Genomic DNA, 19,237 nt, shown 5'->3' with positions numbered 1-19,237 from the left:
TCCATCATGCCATTTATGTAATCAAAATGTATGACATAGAGCTTTAACTAACCCAGCGATACTGCCAAAGGATTTAACCATCAGCCCCTCATGTCTAACCAGTGTTTGAAACAGAACCATTTTCAACAGCTCTCATCTCTGGATGCAGCTTACTTGTTTTTCTTTCTCTCTGGCGGTGGTTGATGGGTAGCTCCGAAGTGATCCCAAAGCCATCTGACTCGTACTCTGAATTATTCGCCAAAGTGCCACGTGGGGCTTTTTGTGCACACAGCACTTGTAGAGCAGTCATTTAATCATCGGTATGTAAAACTGTGTACGGTCTAGAGCAGAGCCGGGCAAATGTTTTGGCCCGAGGGCCACATCAGGGTTCCGAAACTGTATGGAGGGCCTGGTAGGGAAGGCTGTGCCTCCCCAAACAGCCTGGCCCCCATCTCCTCCCGCTTCGTGCCCCCTGACTGTCTCCCTTAGAACCTCTGACCGCCAACCTATTACCACCCCACCGCCCCCATATAACCACACCACCAAGCGAACGCTATTACAACTGCAAATCAGACATGACACCAACAGCGGCACAGAGCGCTAACAGAAATAGTATTTTACATCATCCAAGGGCCTATATACAGAGCCCAGTTGCGCAATATTGGCATACAACGATCGCCGACCCGCCTCTGTCCCTACACCCTCTAAATCTGTCTTTGTATACTCGCCCTCCGACCCGCCCCATCCAACCCCCCTGCTCCATCCCGACTGCCCCGACCTCTACCCACCCCTACCCCCTGACAGGTCCCCGGGACTCCTGGTCTATCACCCTCACAGAATTCTCCACCCCTTCAACACCACCCTCTCTCCGTCCCTTGACTGCCCAGGGCTCCTTCCCTTATCCAACCCCCACTCCCTGCCCCTTACCATGCCGCTCAGAGCACCAGGACTGGCAGCTGCTCTGCGCGCCGGAGCCAGCCACACCTGTTATAACATAATTCCTAATTCTGAACTTAGAGTCCAAATGTGGGTGCCTGCATGAAACAATCCAGCTAATTACCAGCTTGGATCTGATAAGCGCTGCAACCAGCAAACATTCCAGTGTTTTGCTCACCTGCTCCCCAAAACCTCCCTGGGGGACCCCAAGACTCAGATGCCCTGAGCTTACACACAAAGGGAATACCCCCCCTGTCTTCTCTTACTTCCTCCCAGGCTTCCCTCCTGGTTATCCTGGAGATTACGTACTAACTCCTGAAATAACAAAACAGAGAGGCAATTACCTTCCCCCTCCTTCTTTTTCCCCCTCCCAGTCTTCCCTGAGAGAGACCATAATCCTGGCCGGGTTTCTATCCCAGAGCCTCACTTAGAAAAGAAAATCCAGGTTTTAAAAGAAAAGCTTATATAAAAAGAAGAAGACACAAAAATGCTCCTCTGTATCAAGATATATACAGGGCAATGCTTAAAAGAAAAATATGATAACAGCCTATGTCAAAAGAAATACAATTTAAACATCCCAGCAACTACACATATAAATACAAAAGCATAGAAGCTACTGTCTCTTCTACCTTTGTACTTACAACTTGGAAACAGAAGATAGAACTGAAGATGAGAAAGATCCCCTCTCATAGCCGAGAGACAGACAGGAGACACAGACAAAGGGACACACACCCAAACATTCCCTCCGTGAGCTTTTAAAAATCTTGTTTCCTGATTGGTCCTCTGGTCAGGTGTTTGGTTCCCTTTGTTAACCCTTTACAGGTGAAAGGAACATTAACCCGTAGCTATCTGTTTATGACAACACCGTCACCCAATCTAGAGCACTGGGGCAGGCCGGTGGCTCCTGCAGCTGCACTGCCTGGCAGGAGCTCGCAGCCCCACCGCCCAGAGCACTGGTGACATGGCGAGCTGAGGCTGTAGGGAGGGGCCAGGGGCTACCCTTCCCAGCCGGGAGCTCCAGGGCTGGGCAGGAGGGTCCAGCCTGCGGGCAGCAGTTTGCCCATCTCTGGTCTAGAGAGTGCAGATCGGGAACTTCTGTACTCCCTGTCTCAGAACACAAGAACAAGGAGAGATTTGATGACTTCAAAAGGTGGGGAATTCAGAACTAATAAAAAGTGATTTTTTTTATACAGCGTGTAACCGGACTGTGGAAGTCATTGCTGAGACCAAGAACTTAGCAAGATTCAGAAAGGGATTGGATGCTTATGTGGAGATCAATAATATCCATTGTTACAGTTAAAGCTAACAACCGCTTTGGAAGGAAATCACACTTCATGCTTCAGAGCCTGACCCTATCTCCCACTATTGGAGATCAGAACGAGACCGAATGTGAGGGGATGTTTATCCCACATTTGCTATTGCTGGTTCCTGACAGCTTCATTTGAAGTATCTGGTGCCGATCGCTGTCAGAGACCGGACAGTGGACTAGAGGGACCTGGGGTCTGATCCAGTCAGGCAGTGTGTTAGCACTAGTGTGTTGAGTAGAACTACCCAGACCTGTAGTCATGCTTGTGTGTGTGTGTATCCTGCAGTCTTAGAGGCATGTTGTGATGGCATTTCTCATACCTAGTCACACCTAAAATCTCTGTTACATGTTAAGCCTGCAGCTGTAACATTTCCTTAGCATTTCCCCCCTTCCACTACATGCCTGCCCTGACCAAGCGCTTATCTCTGGGCTCTCAGGAACACTGGGACAGTGGGGGTTAAAACAAGCAGCCGATACCTTTTTTTTTTTTTTTTTTTTTTTAAAGTGACTTTTGCAGTGTTTCAGTGGAGTCCTGTGAACGCCCCAGGCAGCATTACTGAACGTGTCCAACCTCAGAGAAATCCCTTAGAGTGAAATGGCTGGAAATGATCAGCCAGTTCCCCAGAGCCTCCACCCAATGTACACCCCCACCCAATCCTAACTGTGCCCCTAAAATAACAGCTTGATCTTTTGCTGCCCGTTTGCAAAGGTGAGACTCTCCCATTCCCAGAGCAGGTAGCACAGCTCCATGCCATGCAGTCCCTCACCTCCAGTCTGTGTGCCTCTCATCCATTACCCACTTCACCATCCCTTCCACCCCCACATTCCTGCCCCTCCTCATGTCCCCCTCTGTCCTGCCCACTCACCCCCAATCCAGGCCTTGAGTCAGGAGCAGGTCAGATTTTATTTCTAAACACAGGTTAAAATGATTGGACCTTTCTGGGTAGAGATGTGAAAATAGCTCTGGGCAATGCCACACGGGCTGTAGGCCGCAGGAATGGGATGTAGGTGACACAGGAAAAGAGAGAAAATACTGCATGGTCACTTTAAGGCGCACATAATCCTGTCCAGGGCATTTTCACTACCCTGGCCTACTGAGAATCAGGACCTGGGCTGTCTTCAGCCTGGCCCAACCTCCCTTCCCCCAGCAAGCAACATAAAGCTTAAGCTGTGTCAGTTGGGAAAGTCCACAGTCCTTACCTTACCCAGTCTCTTCCTTCTGGCTCCCTGACCACTTCCTCATCTTTCCCTGCTCCACTCCCTTCCATCAGCATCCCTCTGTTTCCTCTAGAGGCCTGCCTTAGCCATCCCTGTTCCAGACAGCACTGGAGCACAGGCTTATTCTCTCCCACTCCAGGGAAGGGACTGTGTCCTGTATTCATACAGCTCCCAGCACGACGGGCCCTGATCCTGAGTGGGGCTTTCAGGGGCCACCACAATCTAAAGCATAATCATGGTACTTAAAGTTAAGAACGTACCTAACTGCTGTCCTGAATGATGACACTTTCCTGATTCAGGGCCTTAATATGCCCCTGGCCAAAGTCCTGTCCCTGTGTGTCATGCAGGGTATCACAAGTGGGTTTTGTTACAGTGTAGGCTTCTGTTGGACTCTGTCCACTTGTTGGTTTCCTTTCCGGGGATAGTTTTGTCAGTGAAGCCTTCTCTGTACCCAGAAGCAGTAACTGTCATAGCAGTGAGCCTCGGACATAGAAGAGCATGCAGGGCTTCCTGTCCATCTGAAAAACCAATAACGTAAAAATGTCCATTGTGCTACCAAAGGGGGAAAGTGACTGTCCCCAGCATTAGTCTCCCTTAAATGGTTCAAAGGTCCTTGGTTGCCATCTTGTAGTCAGTGTGGGCTGGAAGAGAACAGCCTTCTTTGCTGAGTTTAGAGCCCATTCACTGTGATTTATGGCTGCAGAAAGCAGGCTCCCCAAAGCAAGAGGCGACTCTGGCATTCACTTCTGTAGCTTCCTGTTAACCTGTGTAATTACTAGCAAAGGTGATGTTAGCCTCATTTATCAAATACAAACCCAAAGAGAGAGACAGGTGAATTCATTCAGCACAGGAAGAAAAGTGGTTTTCTGCTGCTTGGAGGCTTTGCTATGACCAGGCAGAGCAAATTCCACTTGCTCTTCAAATGAGGAGTTTTGGGGGGGTTATTTTTTGTTTTAACTGTTCGAGTTGAGCTTTTGTTTGTTGATAATGTGACTCTCCCTTGGCATTGTTAACTTCAAAGTAGGGTGCAGGTGAAGAGGTACCAGTCTCCATCCATATCAGATCTGGGGCTGATCACTGGGCAGATTCTTGTAGAGTAAATTGCCAGGAAATCAGTGTAAATCATCCTAAGTTGTAGGGTAATAAGATTCTTTCCCCCTTGCTGCCCCCACCCCCAGCAGTCCAGCCCTAAATATCTGTGCTCTGAACATACGCAACACTTGCTGGTACCCTCTGAAGCTGGATTGCTTGGTAAGCTTCATAGTCATATCCTGCTTTAGCCAGCAGTTCCAGCTTTTACAGCTGTCTGTCTTGCCTTCTCTTGCGGGGCTGGTGGTCTTCCAGCATCCTTACAGAAATGTACAGCACCTCAGACAGCCTGGAATATACCCAGTTTAGATTGTGCTGCTTAAATCATCTGTTCACAGTGCCACTATGTCCATTTTGCACCTTCACGTGTTAAAGCCTCGCCTCCTCCCCATTGTGCCACATGGTTTGCGGCTGTTACTGATAGGCATTCATGGCTATTATCCAGAAATCACTAACCCATCTCTCTCAGCCACTGATGCTCCCAAATGGACCTTTCCCACCAGCTCACATGGGAGCAGTGTGTCTCCTGTGATGGTTCCCCTTAGCACGAGTGAGGGTAGAAAGAGCACAAGGATGAGGGCAGTTAATGTGGTTTACTGTAACTCAGGCTTGTCAATGCTCCTAACTATCTGTCATTAATATTTATACGCCGGAGTGTGCGTACGTAGAGGGAGCATGCCCAGGCATTGTCTGTGCACAGTAGGTATTTCTAACGTGCCCAGTACTCTGGTGTTTGAGCACATGGATTTTATATCTCGTTAGAGCTCTATGTGCGTAAAGTCATGTAGCTTTTCAGGAAAACAGATGCACAAATCCAGGCTGCTTCAGCCCTTGAAAATCCACCAGTTTGGCAAGACGAGCAGAGCATTCCTTTACCCGCTGACATCTCCAGGCAGCTGTAGGTCAGTGGGTTCGGTGGATGCTGCGGCACATTGTAAGGAAGCGTCCGTTGGTCCTTTGCTGCAGCTGATGGGCTAGTCAGTGGAAAAGTTACTGCAGCTGTGGAAACCCCTAGTGGAATGCACATGAGCACGATATTCTCGGGACAATGGAGTGGTTGCTCTGCTTGTATCCTTTATGTGGGAGGAGCTGTTCTGTTGAAAGCACCTTAGTGCATTGTTGGTTGTTTACCAGATAATAAGCAATCTAATGGCTGTGAATGGTGCATGGGATTTTGCAACCGGCCCCTTTATTTTACTCTGATTTACCTTTTGTTTTTCTGAGTGGGAGTGAGACGCTTAGGGCCCCACCAGAGAAGCCTTGCTCATTTTCACATGAGCCATTGTCCTGTATTGGTCTGAGGTAACGTGAAATCTCCTTGGGGGCCTTACCCAGCGGTGGAAGAATGGGCTAGTGGTTAGGGCATGGGGCTGGGATTCAGGATACCTGGGTTCAGTTTGTGGCTCTGGCACAGATTTCCTGTGTGACCTGGGGCGAATCACTTCATCTGCTTTGTGTGTCTGTTCCCCATCTGTAAAAGGGTGACGACCTGCTGTACCACAGAGAGGTGTAGCAAAAGCTGCTCCAGTAATTATTGAGAGATGCTCTGATAATACGACCGTGGAAGTACCTAGATAGTTAATTAGACCCTCTCTTCTGACACATTGTGTGGTGCACAGTGACAGGCCTCTACAGAACAAGTAATCAGGACCATTTTTATTAACCTTCTGCTCCAATTTGTCCAGCCCTTTGTGCCTCATGGTAGGCAGGTGTCACGCTTCAGGGTTATCCAGGGCTGGGAGGCATCTCACTCCACCTGCCCTTAGTGTGAGGAAGCCTTGTCTGTCCTTGCCTGTCAGGGGTCAACTCCCCAGCTCCACTAGCCACGGGCAATACAAGCACTCCCCTCTGGGGCTCACCAGTCCTCCTCTCTCTCTGTCTACCAGTTAGCAATTGGCACACTCCAACTCCTGAGCCCTCTGAGCATCTCCATGAAGCATCCAGCCCCTGGTGTCCTATACACTCACAGTGTTCACAGATTCGCTGCTTTGAAAGAAACAGTGCACCCCAGCTCACCAGTTCCACCTCAGATCACAGCTCGGCTTAACAAGCAGCCCTTAGATATGTTTGTGACTGGTTGGACCCCTCGTCCGGGATGTCACCTGATGTACTGGGGTTTCACTGAGCCTGCCTGCTCCACTAGCCTGGGCTCCCTCTCCCTGTTTTGCTGAATCAGGCTGTCATAAGTAGATAGGTAAGGTAAGGGTTAATTTTCTTTTACTGTAAAGGGTTTACAAAGGGAACCAAACACCTGACCAGAGGACCAATCAGGAAACAGGATTTTCAAAAGGAAAGGTGGGAACCTCTGGAGGTTTTTGGCCTTTTTCTGGGTCTTTTTGTTTTCCTCGGCTGTGAGTAAACAAGTTTTCTTCTAACTCCATCTTCTTTCAAATCTTCTCCTAAACATCTGTGAGTACAAAAGGAAAACAAAGTAATCGGCTGTGATGAGCTTTGATTTGTATTTACGTGTGTGGTGTACTGTGCTGGACTGATTTAAATGGGGCTATCTTTTAAATCAGACTGTTTATTCATATTTTCTATAAGCAAGAGCCTGTATTGATCTCTTAATGCAGTATTATTGTTTTGTATTTTCTTTCTTTTTATATAAAGTTTTCTTTTTAAACCTTGTGGAAGTTTCTTTTCCTAGTGAGGCAGAGGGGAGAGGAATCTCTGTGCCCAGAGCTCTGTTATATCGGTGACAGGCTAGAGGGGGGAGGGAAAAGCCCAAACTCTGTGTCTCACCTTCCTATTGTCCCAGGGCGGGAAAAGGCTACAGGACAAAGGGAGGGGGAATCTCTTGTGTGAGCTGACTAGGTGAATGCATAGCCTCGGGGAAGCTAGATTGCCTCTCCGGTTGTATTCAAGGAGTGAAGTATAGCATCGCACCGGCTAACCCAGGAAAGGGGGGGGAGCTGGGGGATGAGATAGGGAGACCCAGGGGTCTGGGTCTTGGGGGGTTTCTCCAGGGAAAGTCTGGGGGGACCAGAGCGAGGCAGGCGCTATATTCCTGTCTGGTGGCAGCGAGATAGATCCAAGCTGGGTATAAGCTTGGGGAAGGTTCACAGTAAACACTCAGATGCTGAACTCGAAGTCCAGTTTTGAGACAAACGTTTATTACACAGGCTTTCCAGGCTTTTCCCGTCTTGCACAAAATAAGTCTTAGTTATGCCATATTCATATCATAACAATCTTTCTATGAAGATTGTGGAGTGTAACATCAATGTTTATAGCGTTTATATGTTTATTTAGCAGAGCACAGAGATTCAAGTGATACCAAGTAGACGTATTGGAAAAAAATGGCTACAGGTGAAATAAAATAACACACATTCTATAAACTAGACTTAGTTAACTAGCTACTCTCGTGTCTTATAGAATAGTGCACACCCGAAGTCCTTGCAGGCTTTTACAGCCAGGCTTAGCATGGATCCTTCTTCTGTGAGACAGGCACACGGACAGCTTACCTCCTAGGTGAAGAACCCAGTGTGTTCCTTTGCGTCCCAAGACATACAAGTCCCATCCTTGGTCTTCATTTGTTAACAGGGCACCTCCCTGCCCCACTGTTTTGTTTCTTCCTATAGATTTTCTCCCTTGTAGAGTTCACAGCTTTTTGACTGGCAGCTGGCTCAGTAGGCAAATAGGCCTCCAATGGGAGGCAGATAATACACATATGATCGGACTGGGAGATCAGTGTCTGGCATCTCCTTCTGGAAAGGAACCTGTCTGAGATATGTCACCTCCTGGTGACGGGCCTTGACTCCATGATCTTAAGAACATAATTTTCATGATCAATACTTAACTTCTGAAATCGTATCCATACGTACGTTTTACAATGATTATAATGGGCTACTGGCTCTCAGTAGAGACCTTTCATGCCACTCTTTGGTGAACTGTTATGTATATATCTGACCCAGGGGAACATGTAAAACCCTTTTTGTCCTCTACTAGTTGGCACCAATTGGTCCCTGGGTTATAGCAGATTCTTTTCCCTGATCATAAGCTATACTCCCTCTAGCATAGATCCCATGACAGGCATGACATGGGGCTGTCCAAAGCAGAGATGGGGATAATTTTGGTATTTTGCTGTCCTGGTAAGGGGAGAATCATAGAAATGTAGGGCTGGAAGGGAACTCCAGAGGTCCACCCCCGGCGTTGAGGGAGGATTAAGTAGACCTAGAAGGAGATGAGTTTCATTTGCACTGGTACCCTGCGTACAGTCTGAAAAGCAAAGCTGCTGTTAGAGTATCAGTGGCAGAAAAAGCGAGGGAGGTATTGATAGGAGGGCAGGTAAAGGTGTGGGATGAAGGTTCAGCCGTGGCCCCTTTGAGGAGAGGCATCCAGAACAAAGCCAGCTTGTCTAAGAGTGGATCTGAAATTGCTGATGTGTTGTGGGACTGTGTGGAGAAGCAGACCCTGTCTCTTCCTGATTTAGGGACAACAGTAAGTGTGAATGAATGGGTTTGCGAATGAAGGTTAGCGAGAGGCTAGGACTTGGGCAGAGGCATGCTGCTGTTACAACAGCTTTTCCCCTTGAGGAACTTGAAAAGAATCAGCATTTTTCTCCCTAATAGAGCTTCAAAACTCTGTTGTGAGCAATTTGAAAATTCACTTTGAGTTTCAGGTTCATTAGCTGCCAGCTCCAAAGCATGTACATATTCAAAGCTGTCTAATATGGAGGCCCCGCACCAGTGCCTTGAATTAATGTTATTGTTATTTGCCTGGACGTAGTGGGGTGCAAACAAGGTTAATTGAAATGAGAATGTGGCTTCCTTTTGATAATGGTTCAGGCTTGACAGCTAGAAAGGCTTTGTTTTTGTATAAGAGCCGGCTTTATTATCCCTTTTTATTAGAGCTAATTTGGGCTCTATATCAAAAACTACATTAAAGGAATCATTTACGGTCACAGCACCACCAACAGAAAAGCTAGCCCCAGAGCCTTGTCCTTTATGCTAACGGCTGCATTTAAAAGACAATTAAAAATAAACTCTTCCCTTTTGTTTTCTTTCCTTTGTGCTTCCCCCACCCTCACCTCCTCTGTGTGTCTCACTCAAGTGAGCCCATTTAGTGAAAACCCTAATCTGTCCTTCAGAGAAATGGACTTTTCCATAGAACATCAGCTGCAGTTATTGCAGAATTGTAAATATTGGATTGGGGCTCTTGGAACCTGCAGGAATAAGGTGATACCTGTAGCTGAGGCATTGATACGCTGCCATGCAGTAAGTAAATTTTGCATTTAGGTGAGCAGTGTGTGTCTGCTGGGTGGGGATCAGGAATGAAGAGCAAAGCACGGAGAGGGGAGAACAAATGGACCATAGCAGCAGTTTCGGAAACTGCACGTTGCCATCTGCGACTAGGGGATCGGCACAGATCCAAAGGGCTACATTCTCGTATGGGGAAAGCACAGATTTGTAACTGGCTAGTCAGTTTTGGAAGTTGTATGCCATAGCCGGTGACTGAAAAATCTGAAATATCACAGCAGGCTGGTAATTTGTTTTTAATTATAACAGCTGGCTGAAGGTAAAGTTTGTGGTTTGAGGCATGACCATAAGGATCCTTGATTTCTCACTGTTTCACTTTGCTTGTTGTATTGCAAAACGACTGTAAATAATGACTTCTGGGATGTGCATTCTGTCGAGAGCTGCCTGCAGATCTGAGGCATCGGTTGTCTGACACACTTGTATGTCATTGCAGAATGAGAGAGAGCCCCAGCGAAAGAATCACACCAGTCCTTTTACTTTCACTGTTACCCATGGCATTCTGCTCCATGGTCACCTTTTAAAGCAAAGAAACATACACTGTAGTGTGTATCCTCTTCCTTTTCTAGCCAAGAGAAAGACTTCCAGTGGCCTAGGTCACCACAGATCACACACTTAGGGAAAATGGTTCTGAAATCTGGGTTTGAAGTGAGACAGTTGCTGGTGAAAGAAAAAATTAAAATGTGTTAGAAGAGTGATTCTCAACCTTCTCCATCCCGGGACCACTTGAAGGCGCCCTCTCCCTTCTAGCCAAGCCCCTCATTCCTGACTAGCAACAGGAAAGATCAAGGTGAAACGCCTCTGTTTCAACCCCTTGGGGGCCATGACCCTTGGGTTGAGAACCTCTATTTTAGGACCAAGCTGTCTGAGGTTCCTGAAGTTCCATCTCCGGGGAATGCGGACTCAGTATTCCCTGAACATGAAATTTAAGCCCCGGACAGTGAGACTTCTGCTTAAAAACATTGTAAGTGAAAAAATCTAGAGAGCAGCAACCTGCTTCTCTCCAATTCAAGGTTACTCAGGCCGCTTTATGGTGCCAAAGGAAGCGCAATCCGACATGGAGCCTGTGCCAGTAAGGCCCCGCCAGTGACGTTTATGAGTTATTAGTGACTCCCCCATCACTTCGCTGTGTTGTAAAGGGGCACTTTTCACCACGATTGCAATTTCATTAATTTCACCCCATTCTGAGCTAGCTTGAAGGATGCTCAAGCAGTGTGTTTGCCCCCTGCACGTATACACTGGGACCACGTAATGTCAGAGAGCTCTGTTGCAAGAGACCAATAAAAGATCTAAAAATACCCCCGGGATCAGTGGCTGGCAAAAAGCATATCTTAATTTTATGCATGTCATGGTTTTATTTCAGTTCTGGGTGTTGGAACGGCTCCTAATCTATGCGGGAGGGGTAACAGTTTGATCATCTTCTACCCTTGCAGATGCCAGTGTGCTCATACTTCCTGAAAGGAATCTGCAACAACAGCGACTGCCCCTACAGCCACGTCTACGTGTCCAGGAAAGCTGAAGTGTGCCAGGATTTCCTCAAAGGCTACTGCCCCCTGGGCGAAAAGGTAAATAGGTGACTGGCTCTCAGTGCGTCTTTCTCGGTTTCAGTTGACTGTGATTGATACACGGTGCTGAGTCCCTGCAGGAGGGAAGGTAGGGGTGTTGGTAGCCCACAAGCTGTTTTTCATGCTGGTTATGACACCGAGGGGAGTAGTAGAGCTGAAAGCTGTGGAGCACCTGGACATGATGAACAGCAGTCCTGTGCATTTCAAAAGGTTTATGGGCAAAAGGGCTGTTTCCTTACACGCAGAGAAAAGAAAGAAGGGGGCTGCAGTGTGGTGCCATCAGCATATTCTCCTATCTGATCCACCTGTGTGGAATTCTTCAGGAGTTCTGCAAAACTTCCAACACTTAGTGCTGTTGTTGTCGGTTGTATAGTATTACCATTGCACCTAAGGGCCCAGCTGAGATTGGTGCCGCACTGTGCAAGGTGCTGTATATATAGTAAGACAGAGTCCCTGCCCTGAGGAGCTGACAATCTAAGTAAATAACACAGACAAGGCGTGGGGAAAAGGAAGGAATAAAACCTCCCCTGTTACAGAGGGGGAACCTAGGCATAGAGGTTCTATGTGATTCACCAAGGGCACACACAGGAGGTCTGTGGCAGAGGTGAGACCTGAAGTCCTGTCTGTTTGAGGCCACCCTTCCTCACTGAAAACTCAGTATTGTGAAACGTCATAGGACTTGGGAAATTTAACTTGTATTTCTAGCCATCTGTCTGCCAGTTTTGTCCTGGTGGCCATAACCATCCTGTCTGGATGCCTCCCATGTTAATCAGATTGACATAGTGAGGTCCCTAGTGGGCTTCATAGATATCTAGAGTGGATATGCAAAGCTGTCCCCAAGCTCCTGACACTTCAGTTGATGACTCGATGTATAGGAAAAGGAGCAGGATAAAGGAACATGGTCATCCTGATGAGAGAGATGGAGAAGTCTCAGAAACTTCCGTCTAAAAAGGAATGATTTGGGCATCATGCAATAGAAATAAAAGTTGAGCTTGGTCTGACATCTTTCCACTCGGAGGCCTTCCATGGTCTCTCTCTGTGCTTAAGGAGTGTGCTACCCAGAGGTCCAAAGTCTGCTTAATTTCTCAGTTACTTAGAGCCTGCATCGCATCTGTTCCCCACATGCTGTCTTTGGCAAGGCTGGGAAGATTCGCTTGGTAAAGCCAGAGCTTAGCAGAAATGCCTGGCTTTGGGGATGGAAGGTGAGTCCCTCCCTCATCCTCCCAAAACCTTCTCAAAGGGCTGGACTGGAGACGTTGCGAGTCACTGAGATGCCCCGTCTGGTCTTCAGGGAAATCTGTGCTCGCAGGTAGTGTACAGGAGAGCTCTGTTCTTCCGATTCTGTGCCTGAATAGCTCCTCTTCACTCAGATTGTGCTGTTGGTTAGAATAGTCACCAGGAACTTTGTCTGCTTTAAGCTTTATAGAGCTTTTTTTTCTGGGTGACCATTACGTGGCTTGGTTGAACTAAGTGAAAAAGGCAACCAGTATTTCCCTTTCCCCACTGTGCCAAGACACATGGCTTTACATACTGCTGCATAGTTCTGTTCATTCGACTGCTGCTTTGGCTAAGAGCTGCAGTGATTTTCAATGGGGTCTTTGCAATTACATGGCTCAGTTACACAAATAACTTTTTAAAAGGCATCTTACCTTGGCCGCCTCCACTTTGTGCTAGCAAATAACTGAGTCCAATTTCGCAGGTGCTTGTGAAGCACCATCAGCGACACTGTATCTACTGTGTTAATTGCAGGCACAGATGTGGACACGAATACTTTTAACTTATGTTATTTGCAAATGAATTTGCACCCGCAAATTGTACCAGCAGCTATTTACAGATGCAAAAATAGAAAGGAATTTAAGTCAGGTTTCTGGTATGAGAGTGACAGTGTAAAACTAACTAACTATTGTTAACAAAGTAATAATTATAAGATCATTCACAAATGCATGTGATCTTCAGTCTTACCTAAAGGTCTGAACGCTCTGAACTTTGATACATTTTGATTAATGGAAATAGAAATTAAAAATCAATCAGAGGAAACTGTAGAAAATAAAATGCTTGTGATAGAAGTGTCACAATTGAATGTATGAATTTTAAACAGGGTGATCAAAGCTTTCTGAATAAGCTGTGATAAAACCAGTGAGCTCAGTACTCAATCCTCTAGAAGTCTAAAGTCTCCTGCCAGATAATGGCTGTTATAGTCTAGGGGATCCCAACCATTTCCCTGGTCTAATTCATACTGTAATAGAGAGCATCTCTCACGGACTCCAGCTCCTCCCAACATCTCTCAGTCCAGTGCACCCTTCCTGTCGTCATCACGTAATTTCTAGGAGACTGCCTTGCCTCTGATCCCATAACATTCCTAAGGCAATTGTGGGAAATTAATATCAGGGAAGTATTGAATAGATCTGTAGATGGTCTTAAAGTGATATACAGCAAATGAAAATAAGGAGAGTCAGTACCACGTGACCATCTAGAACTCTGAATAACTCGTGGACCGTGGCTTGGGAAGTACTGAAACAGACCAACATTCTCTCACACATTCTGCAACTATAAGATATTAATTTGTTAAAAAGTTATAGACTTCAAACTGATGCCACACTGAGGTAACATCATATCTGTGTGATCAAGAGATTCGTGTTTTCAGATTTCACTTCTAACATGGCTCACAGCTTTCCCATTGGGTATTTAGCACTTTAGCCTAGAGGGGGCAGACAAATAAGGATGGACATTTTGGCCTGGTCTACACTACTGTGGGGTGTCGATGTAAGATACGCAACTTCAGTTACGGGAATACCGTAGCTGAATTCGATGTATCTTATTCCGACTTACCTCACGGCACGGGATCGATGGCCACGGCTCCCCCGTCAACTCTGCTACCGCCGCTTGCTCTGGTGGAGTTCTGGAGTTGACAGGGAGCGCGTTCGGGGATCAATATATCATTTCTAGATGAGACACGATATATCGATCCCCGATAAATCAATCGGTACCCGCCAATACTGCAGGTAGTCTGGACATACCCCTAGACTCATATAAGACCAGACCTGATCATTGTCCAGAACTTGTCCCAAACTATTTTTGAAGTTCAGAATTATTCAGGGAACAGCTTCTGTTTAGAATTTGGTATGCTTGTGTCTGCACTTGCTAGCTTCAGCTGGGCCATGATGTAGAAATATGACATGCTAAGAGAAGAGGTCGTTTCTTTATTTCTGTCCTTGAAATTCTGGTGAGAGCCTGATCTTGTGAAATTTACAGCTGCATTTCTAGACCATAGATTTGCCACAGTTTGGGGAAACTTGAACCTCTGAACTGTTTGAGGTTCAGTGTTCATTAGAAAACAAACGTGTCTTTCAGAAAGAGCCGTCTCATTTAGAACGTTGCCTGTAGCTGTTGCAGATTTGTTGGCTGGGAAAGGCAGGTTGGTTGTATTTCCTTTCCCATCTATTCAGTTATACTGCTTTTCAAACCCGCGCTTTGTGGGATTGGAGACATTTTCATAAGCTCCAGCCTTGCAGAATGCTGTAGGGTGCCTCCTGCAATACTGAAACCTTATGGCTTTCTAACTGGAGAGCTAGATGTATCTGCTAGAGAGCTCCTTTCTTTGTTTAAGGCTCCTTTCAATCTACTCACATTAATTCTGCGGGCTTTGCTTCACCTTTTAATATAACAGTTTCCCTTTCATCTCCCATCTCTTACCGCTGTGGTGAGCAAGGATATGAACCGACATTTCTTGTCCTCTCGTTCTCATCTCAAACCCTTTTAGGCAAGACCATTCTTTCCAAGGATGATGTCATGTGAGAGCTTTGGAAGCAGGAAGCCATAGTTCATAGAGAATTGAGCAGTTGATTTTCAAACAGAATAAACAATGTCTTTGCCATTTTCAGCCAAAAATTCTGAAAGACATCCAGCCCCCACTTCGTTATACCCTTTCACTATGAATCTGAACCGTTTGCCTGGTCTGTTGTAGCATAGGCTACTGCGGTGGGTTTTCTGATAGGCCATCTCACCACTGGCTGCATTATGTCATTCTGTCCTGTAGAATCTTACACGTATTCAGTTAGCTTCTGTTCACCTAGGCTGCTAAGAAAAGTTGTCTATTCCTGTCCACGAAATTTCCCAATAATAGGACATGTTTTGGAAGCCTTTGGTAGAGAAAAGATGTCAGATAAGTGCCTCCAAAAGGGCTTTTTCTCTTGCCACAGCTGCTTTCGTTCATGAAAAAGGAGGGTATATGCTGTCAGGTATGAAGTTCAGGGAAAAGCCACCTCCCCCAGTTAGAGAACTTGGACACCATATTTAAACCTGACAGGAACTTTGCAAGCAGTGTTTTGCACTGACTATTCAGCTGAAAAACAAACTACTAATGAAATAATAATTTGTTGATATTGGGTCTGCCTAACCTCAGGGCGCCATCCCGATAGGATGACCTTATTTTATTGCATTTCATAGATACACGTGAATAAGCGTTTGCCTAGGCACAGTTTTGCACACTTGTTTTTCCCCCTTACATTGGGGACTTAACCATTGTACACTGAGCATGTGCTGCTCTGAAATGGAGCCTGAGGAGACCTGATTCATTTTTCCTGCCCTTTGATCAAAGTTACAACTCTTGCAGCCAAGACTACAATCCAGAAATTTGCTGCTCTGCTCTGAGATTGTTTCTCAGCAGTGGAGCCCAGCCCCACAGAGATGAAAGCTCCAGTAGATTTACTCCCAGGGCATAACCCCATAACTGTGGCTGTGGGCTTTTCTCTTGAGGGTGGGTAGAGATACGTTTTGTTGTGGGGAGTAGAGGCAGAGTTGGAGCAACAGGTCCTCAGATTCTGCGGTGAAGGGAGGGAGCCACTGTTTCCCCATTAATGGAGCAGGCACATGCACTGTCACAGACCATGTGGCAGTTCAGCTGTGACATAGGATTGTGCTTGATGGATTTGCTAAAGCAGCATGAAATATACAGATTCCATAGGAGAGACAACTGCAAAACAGAACTGTCAAAAAGGAGGAAGAAGAGCGAAAAGGAAGAGCTATAAGGTGAGTGGAATATCAGCAGCAGAGGAGAAAAATGCTAATAAATTAACCTTTGGCCTAATTATATTTTGTGGCAGTACAGGGAGGGGACCGGGTGAAGAGTAAACGTTCCCTCCTAGGTGAAATAAAGTAATCTGGCAATCTCCCTCTAAACGCAGTGCTAGCCATCCAGGCACTGTGTGTACAATTATTTTAAAATATTCCAATTTAAATGAAAATAGAAAAGAGATATTTAGAATATTTACTCTATTAGTAAAAGCGCTTACTGCGTCACTTCTGGAGTGTCAGAAAAGCATTCTCCTACCGATGATGGATAGCAGCCTGTAATTACATATGGGGGGGAAATTGCTGAGCGTGCCATATTTAACGGGGGAGGAGTAATACCAGCTTGGGCCATTGAGGGTTAATTTTATTCTCTAAATAATATAAAAAGTGCTGAGTCTGTTTCTTTTGCTCGAAGAAGAAAGTCCTCAAATGGACCCGTGAGAGTTTATAATATTCTACTGAATCAAGTAAAAACGTTAACCTTGCATCATAAAACGATGGCTTGTTAAAGATGCGCAGTCCCTTTTCTTTTGAATAATTTAGGACGGGAATAAATCGCTTCTCGTTCTGTGTCCGAGCTGCAGCATAGCCCAACCGTCTGCAATTTTAACTGTAAAAGGGCAAAGCAAGGAAGTGGGGTTGGGGTTGCTGTAGCATCATGTAAAAATAAACTTAAAAACGGATGTTCAGTGATTAGAAAATTAGCTGTTTGGGTCCTGAGGTTCTAAGCTGCTTCTCCTGCTCTTCCCCGCAGTCATGTGGACCTCGCAGTGTTTCGCTGAAGAAGTTCCACTTGTGATTTTTATTAGATGCCCATAAAAATATCCATTATTATTTATAATTTATTGCACGCTGTTTCCAGTGCCTCGTCGTAAATACTTTTGAGAATTTCTTCCAGAACACTCAGGATGACAAGCTCAACCTTTGCCCATCTCCCAGGTTATAGCTTTGGGCTGCACACGGCGCATACACGTATGAGCTTTTAATGAAAATGATGCCAGTTGTTTTAAAGTATCTGTGCCCTGTGACTTAAACAGTAACTGCTAAGAAATGAGATGGGATGAGGGAGCCCTAATCTTTCTTTCCCAAATTGCCAACATGTTTTCCCATTTGTAGTCGTGTAAGTTGTAGAGATTAGAAGTCATCTGATCTATTAAAGATGGGACAATTCTTATACAAATGTACACACAAGTCCTTAATAAGGCAGCATTCTACACACCATTAATAATATACAGAATGGAATTAGTAGCGAGTCTAGAACCTGGATCTCAGGTGTCCTAGCCGATTGCACTGTCCTTGAGTTAACAAAGCAAAGACATTAAGTCGTGGTGGTGGAAAGACTCATGCTAGGGCATACGTGTAGCTTACTAAAGGGGAGCACAGAAACAAATATCATGGTGGCTGTGCAGTCAGTGGAAGTGTAATTGTACATACTTTTCTCTTCTGATTTCATGTCATAGGAAGTGGTGCTGGAACAATATGTATAGTGGGGGTGGTGAGAGCCATTGAACCAAACTGTGACGCCTGTATATGATGGAAACCACTTCAAGTCGGGGGTGCTGCCACATCCTCAGAACCCCTAGTTCCAGTACCTACAGTGATAGGCTCTCTTCTCTCTGATAGTACAATCAGCTGTAACACAATGCTGTACGTATCTTAACTTTGTGATATTATTGAGACCCTCTTCATATTACACTCTGTACTACCTTAGAAACGCCTCTCTCTCCAGCCCCATCATGATAGCTGGCATCAGCTGAGTGATTCTTAGAGGTGTGCTCTTGAGGACTAGAGATCAGAGTCTGTATTTACCAGCCTTCTCAGCATGGCAAAAGACATATCTTTTTGGTCAGCTACTTGTTTGACTATGGGTCATAGCTTCAGGAGGGTTTTCCCATGACAGGTTTCTGTAGAGCAGGGAGTTGGAGGCTGAGTGCTATTTCTCTCTATTGGGAACAATTAAATTAAACACCAAAGCAAGAAGCCAGATGCCAGAGTCCTGGGTGCCTGAAAATAATGGACTACGGTGAAGTTTTGCTGAGTCCTGAGAGAGTGAAATGCCATTCAAAGCAGAATGCAAGTCTGTCAGTGTATTGCAGAACGGACGCTGGTGAAAGGGTCTGGTGACTGGAATAAAAAATATTGCACATACATGTTTGAGGTCTTAAATCAAATCTTCATAGACAGACCCCAACACCCATGTTAAGCCCAATTGACTTCAGTGGGACTCTACATGGGTGTAAATCAGGTTGAAGAATCGGGACATAACAGGAGTCCTGATATTAACAGAACATCATGGAAGCTTCTCAGTCTGCTTCTGAGTTGTGCAGTTGCAAAAACAAAAAGGCGAGACATTATAACTGAGATGCACACAGAGTAGCTTCCAGGAACGATGGACTCAACATGGCTTTCCATGGGTCCGCCTGACGGGGAGTCTTTATTGGCCCAGGTAACCTTTGGGCAAATGGTGAGTCTGTCAGGGCTGGGGCTAGAACTCAGGAATCTTAATTCCAAGTTCTTCTTCGAGTGATTGCTCATATCCATTCCAGTTAGGTGTGCACGTGCCGCGTGCACGTTCGTCGGAAGATTTTTACCCTAGCAACACTCGGTGGGTCGGCAGGGCGCCCCCTGGAGTGGCGCCGCCGTGGTGCCGGATATATACCCCTGCCGACCCAGCCGCCCTTCAGTTCCTTCTTACTGCCCGTGTCGGTCGTTGGAACAGTGGAGCGCAGCTTAGCTGACCTCCGCTTCCCTAGCTACTCGTAGTTCTTGTGTAATACAGTTATAATCCTTATACGTTTTTTCTTAATAGTTAGTTTAATGAT

At 46.0% G+C, this 19,237-nt stretch overlaps 1 protein-coding gene across 1 annotated transcript in view; it reads left to right on the top strand.

Annotated features, from left to right (window-relative positions):
- The window catches only part of ZC3H3 (zinc finger CCCH-type containing 3), a 365,042-nt gene that overhangs the window by 246,226 nt on the left and 99,579 nt on the right, over window positions 1-19,237 (top strand). Inside the window, exon 9 of the mRNA XM_075063298.1 lies at window positions 11,214-11,345. Coding sequence (XP_074919399.1) covers window positions 11,214-11,345 — 132 coding nt within the window. The remainder of the gene's footprint in view (window positions 1-11,213; window positions 11,346-19,237) is intronic.

Source organism: Chelonoidis abingdonii, chromosome 2 (genome assembly GCF_003597395.2).
Source record: "Chelonoidis abingdonii isolate Lonesome George chromosome 2, CheloAbing_2.0, whole genome shotgun sequence".
NCBI lineage: Eukaryota > Metazoa > Chordata > Testudines > Testudinidae > Chelonoidis > Chelonoidis abingdonii.
Note: the sequence above shows the minus strand (reverse complement) of the source record. Positions and strands in the feature narration are given on the sequence as shown.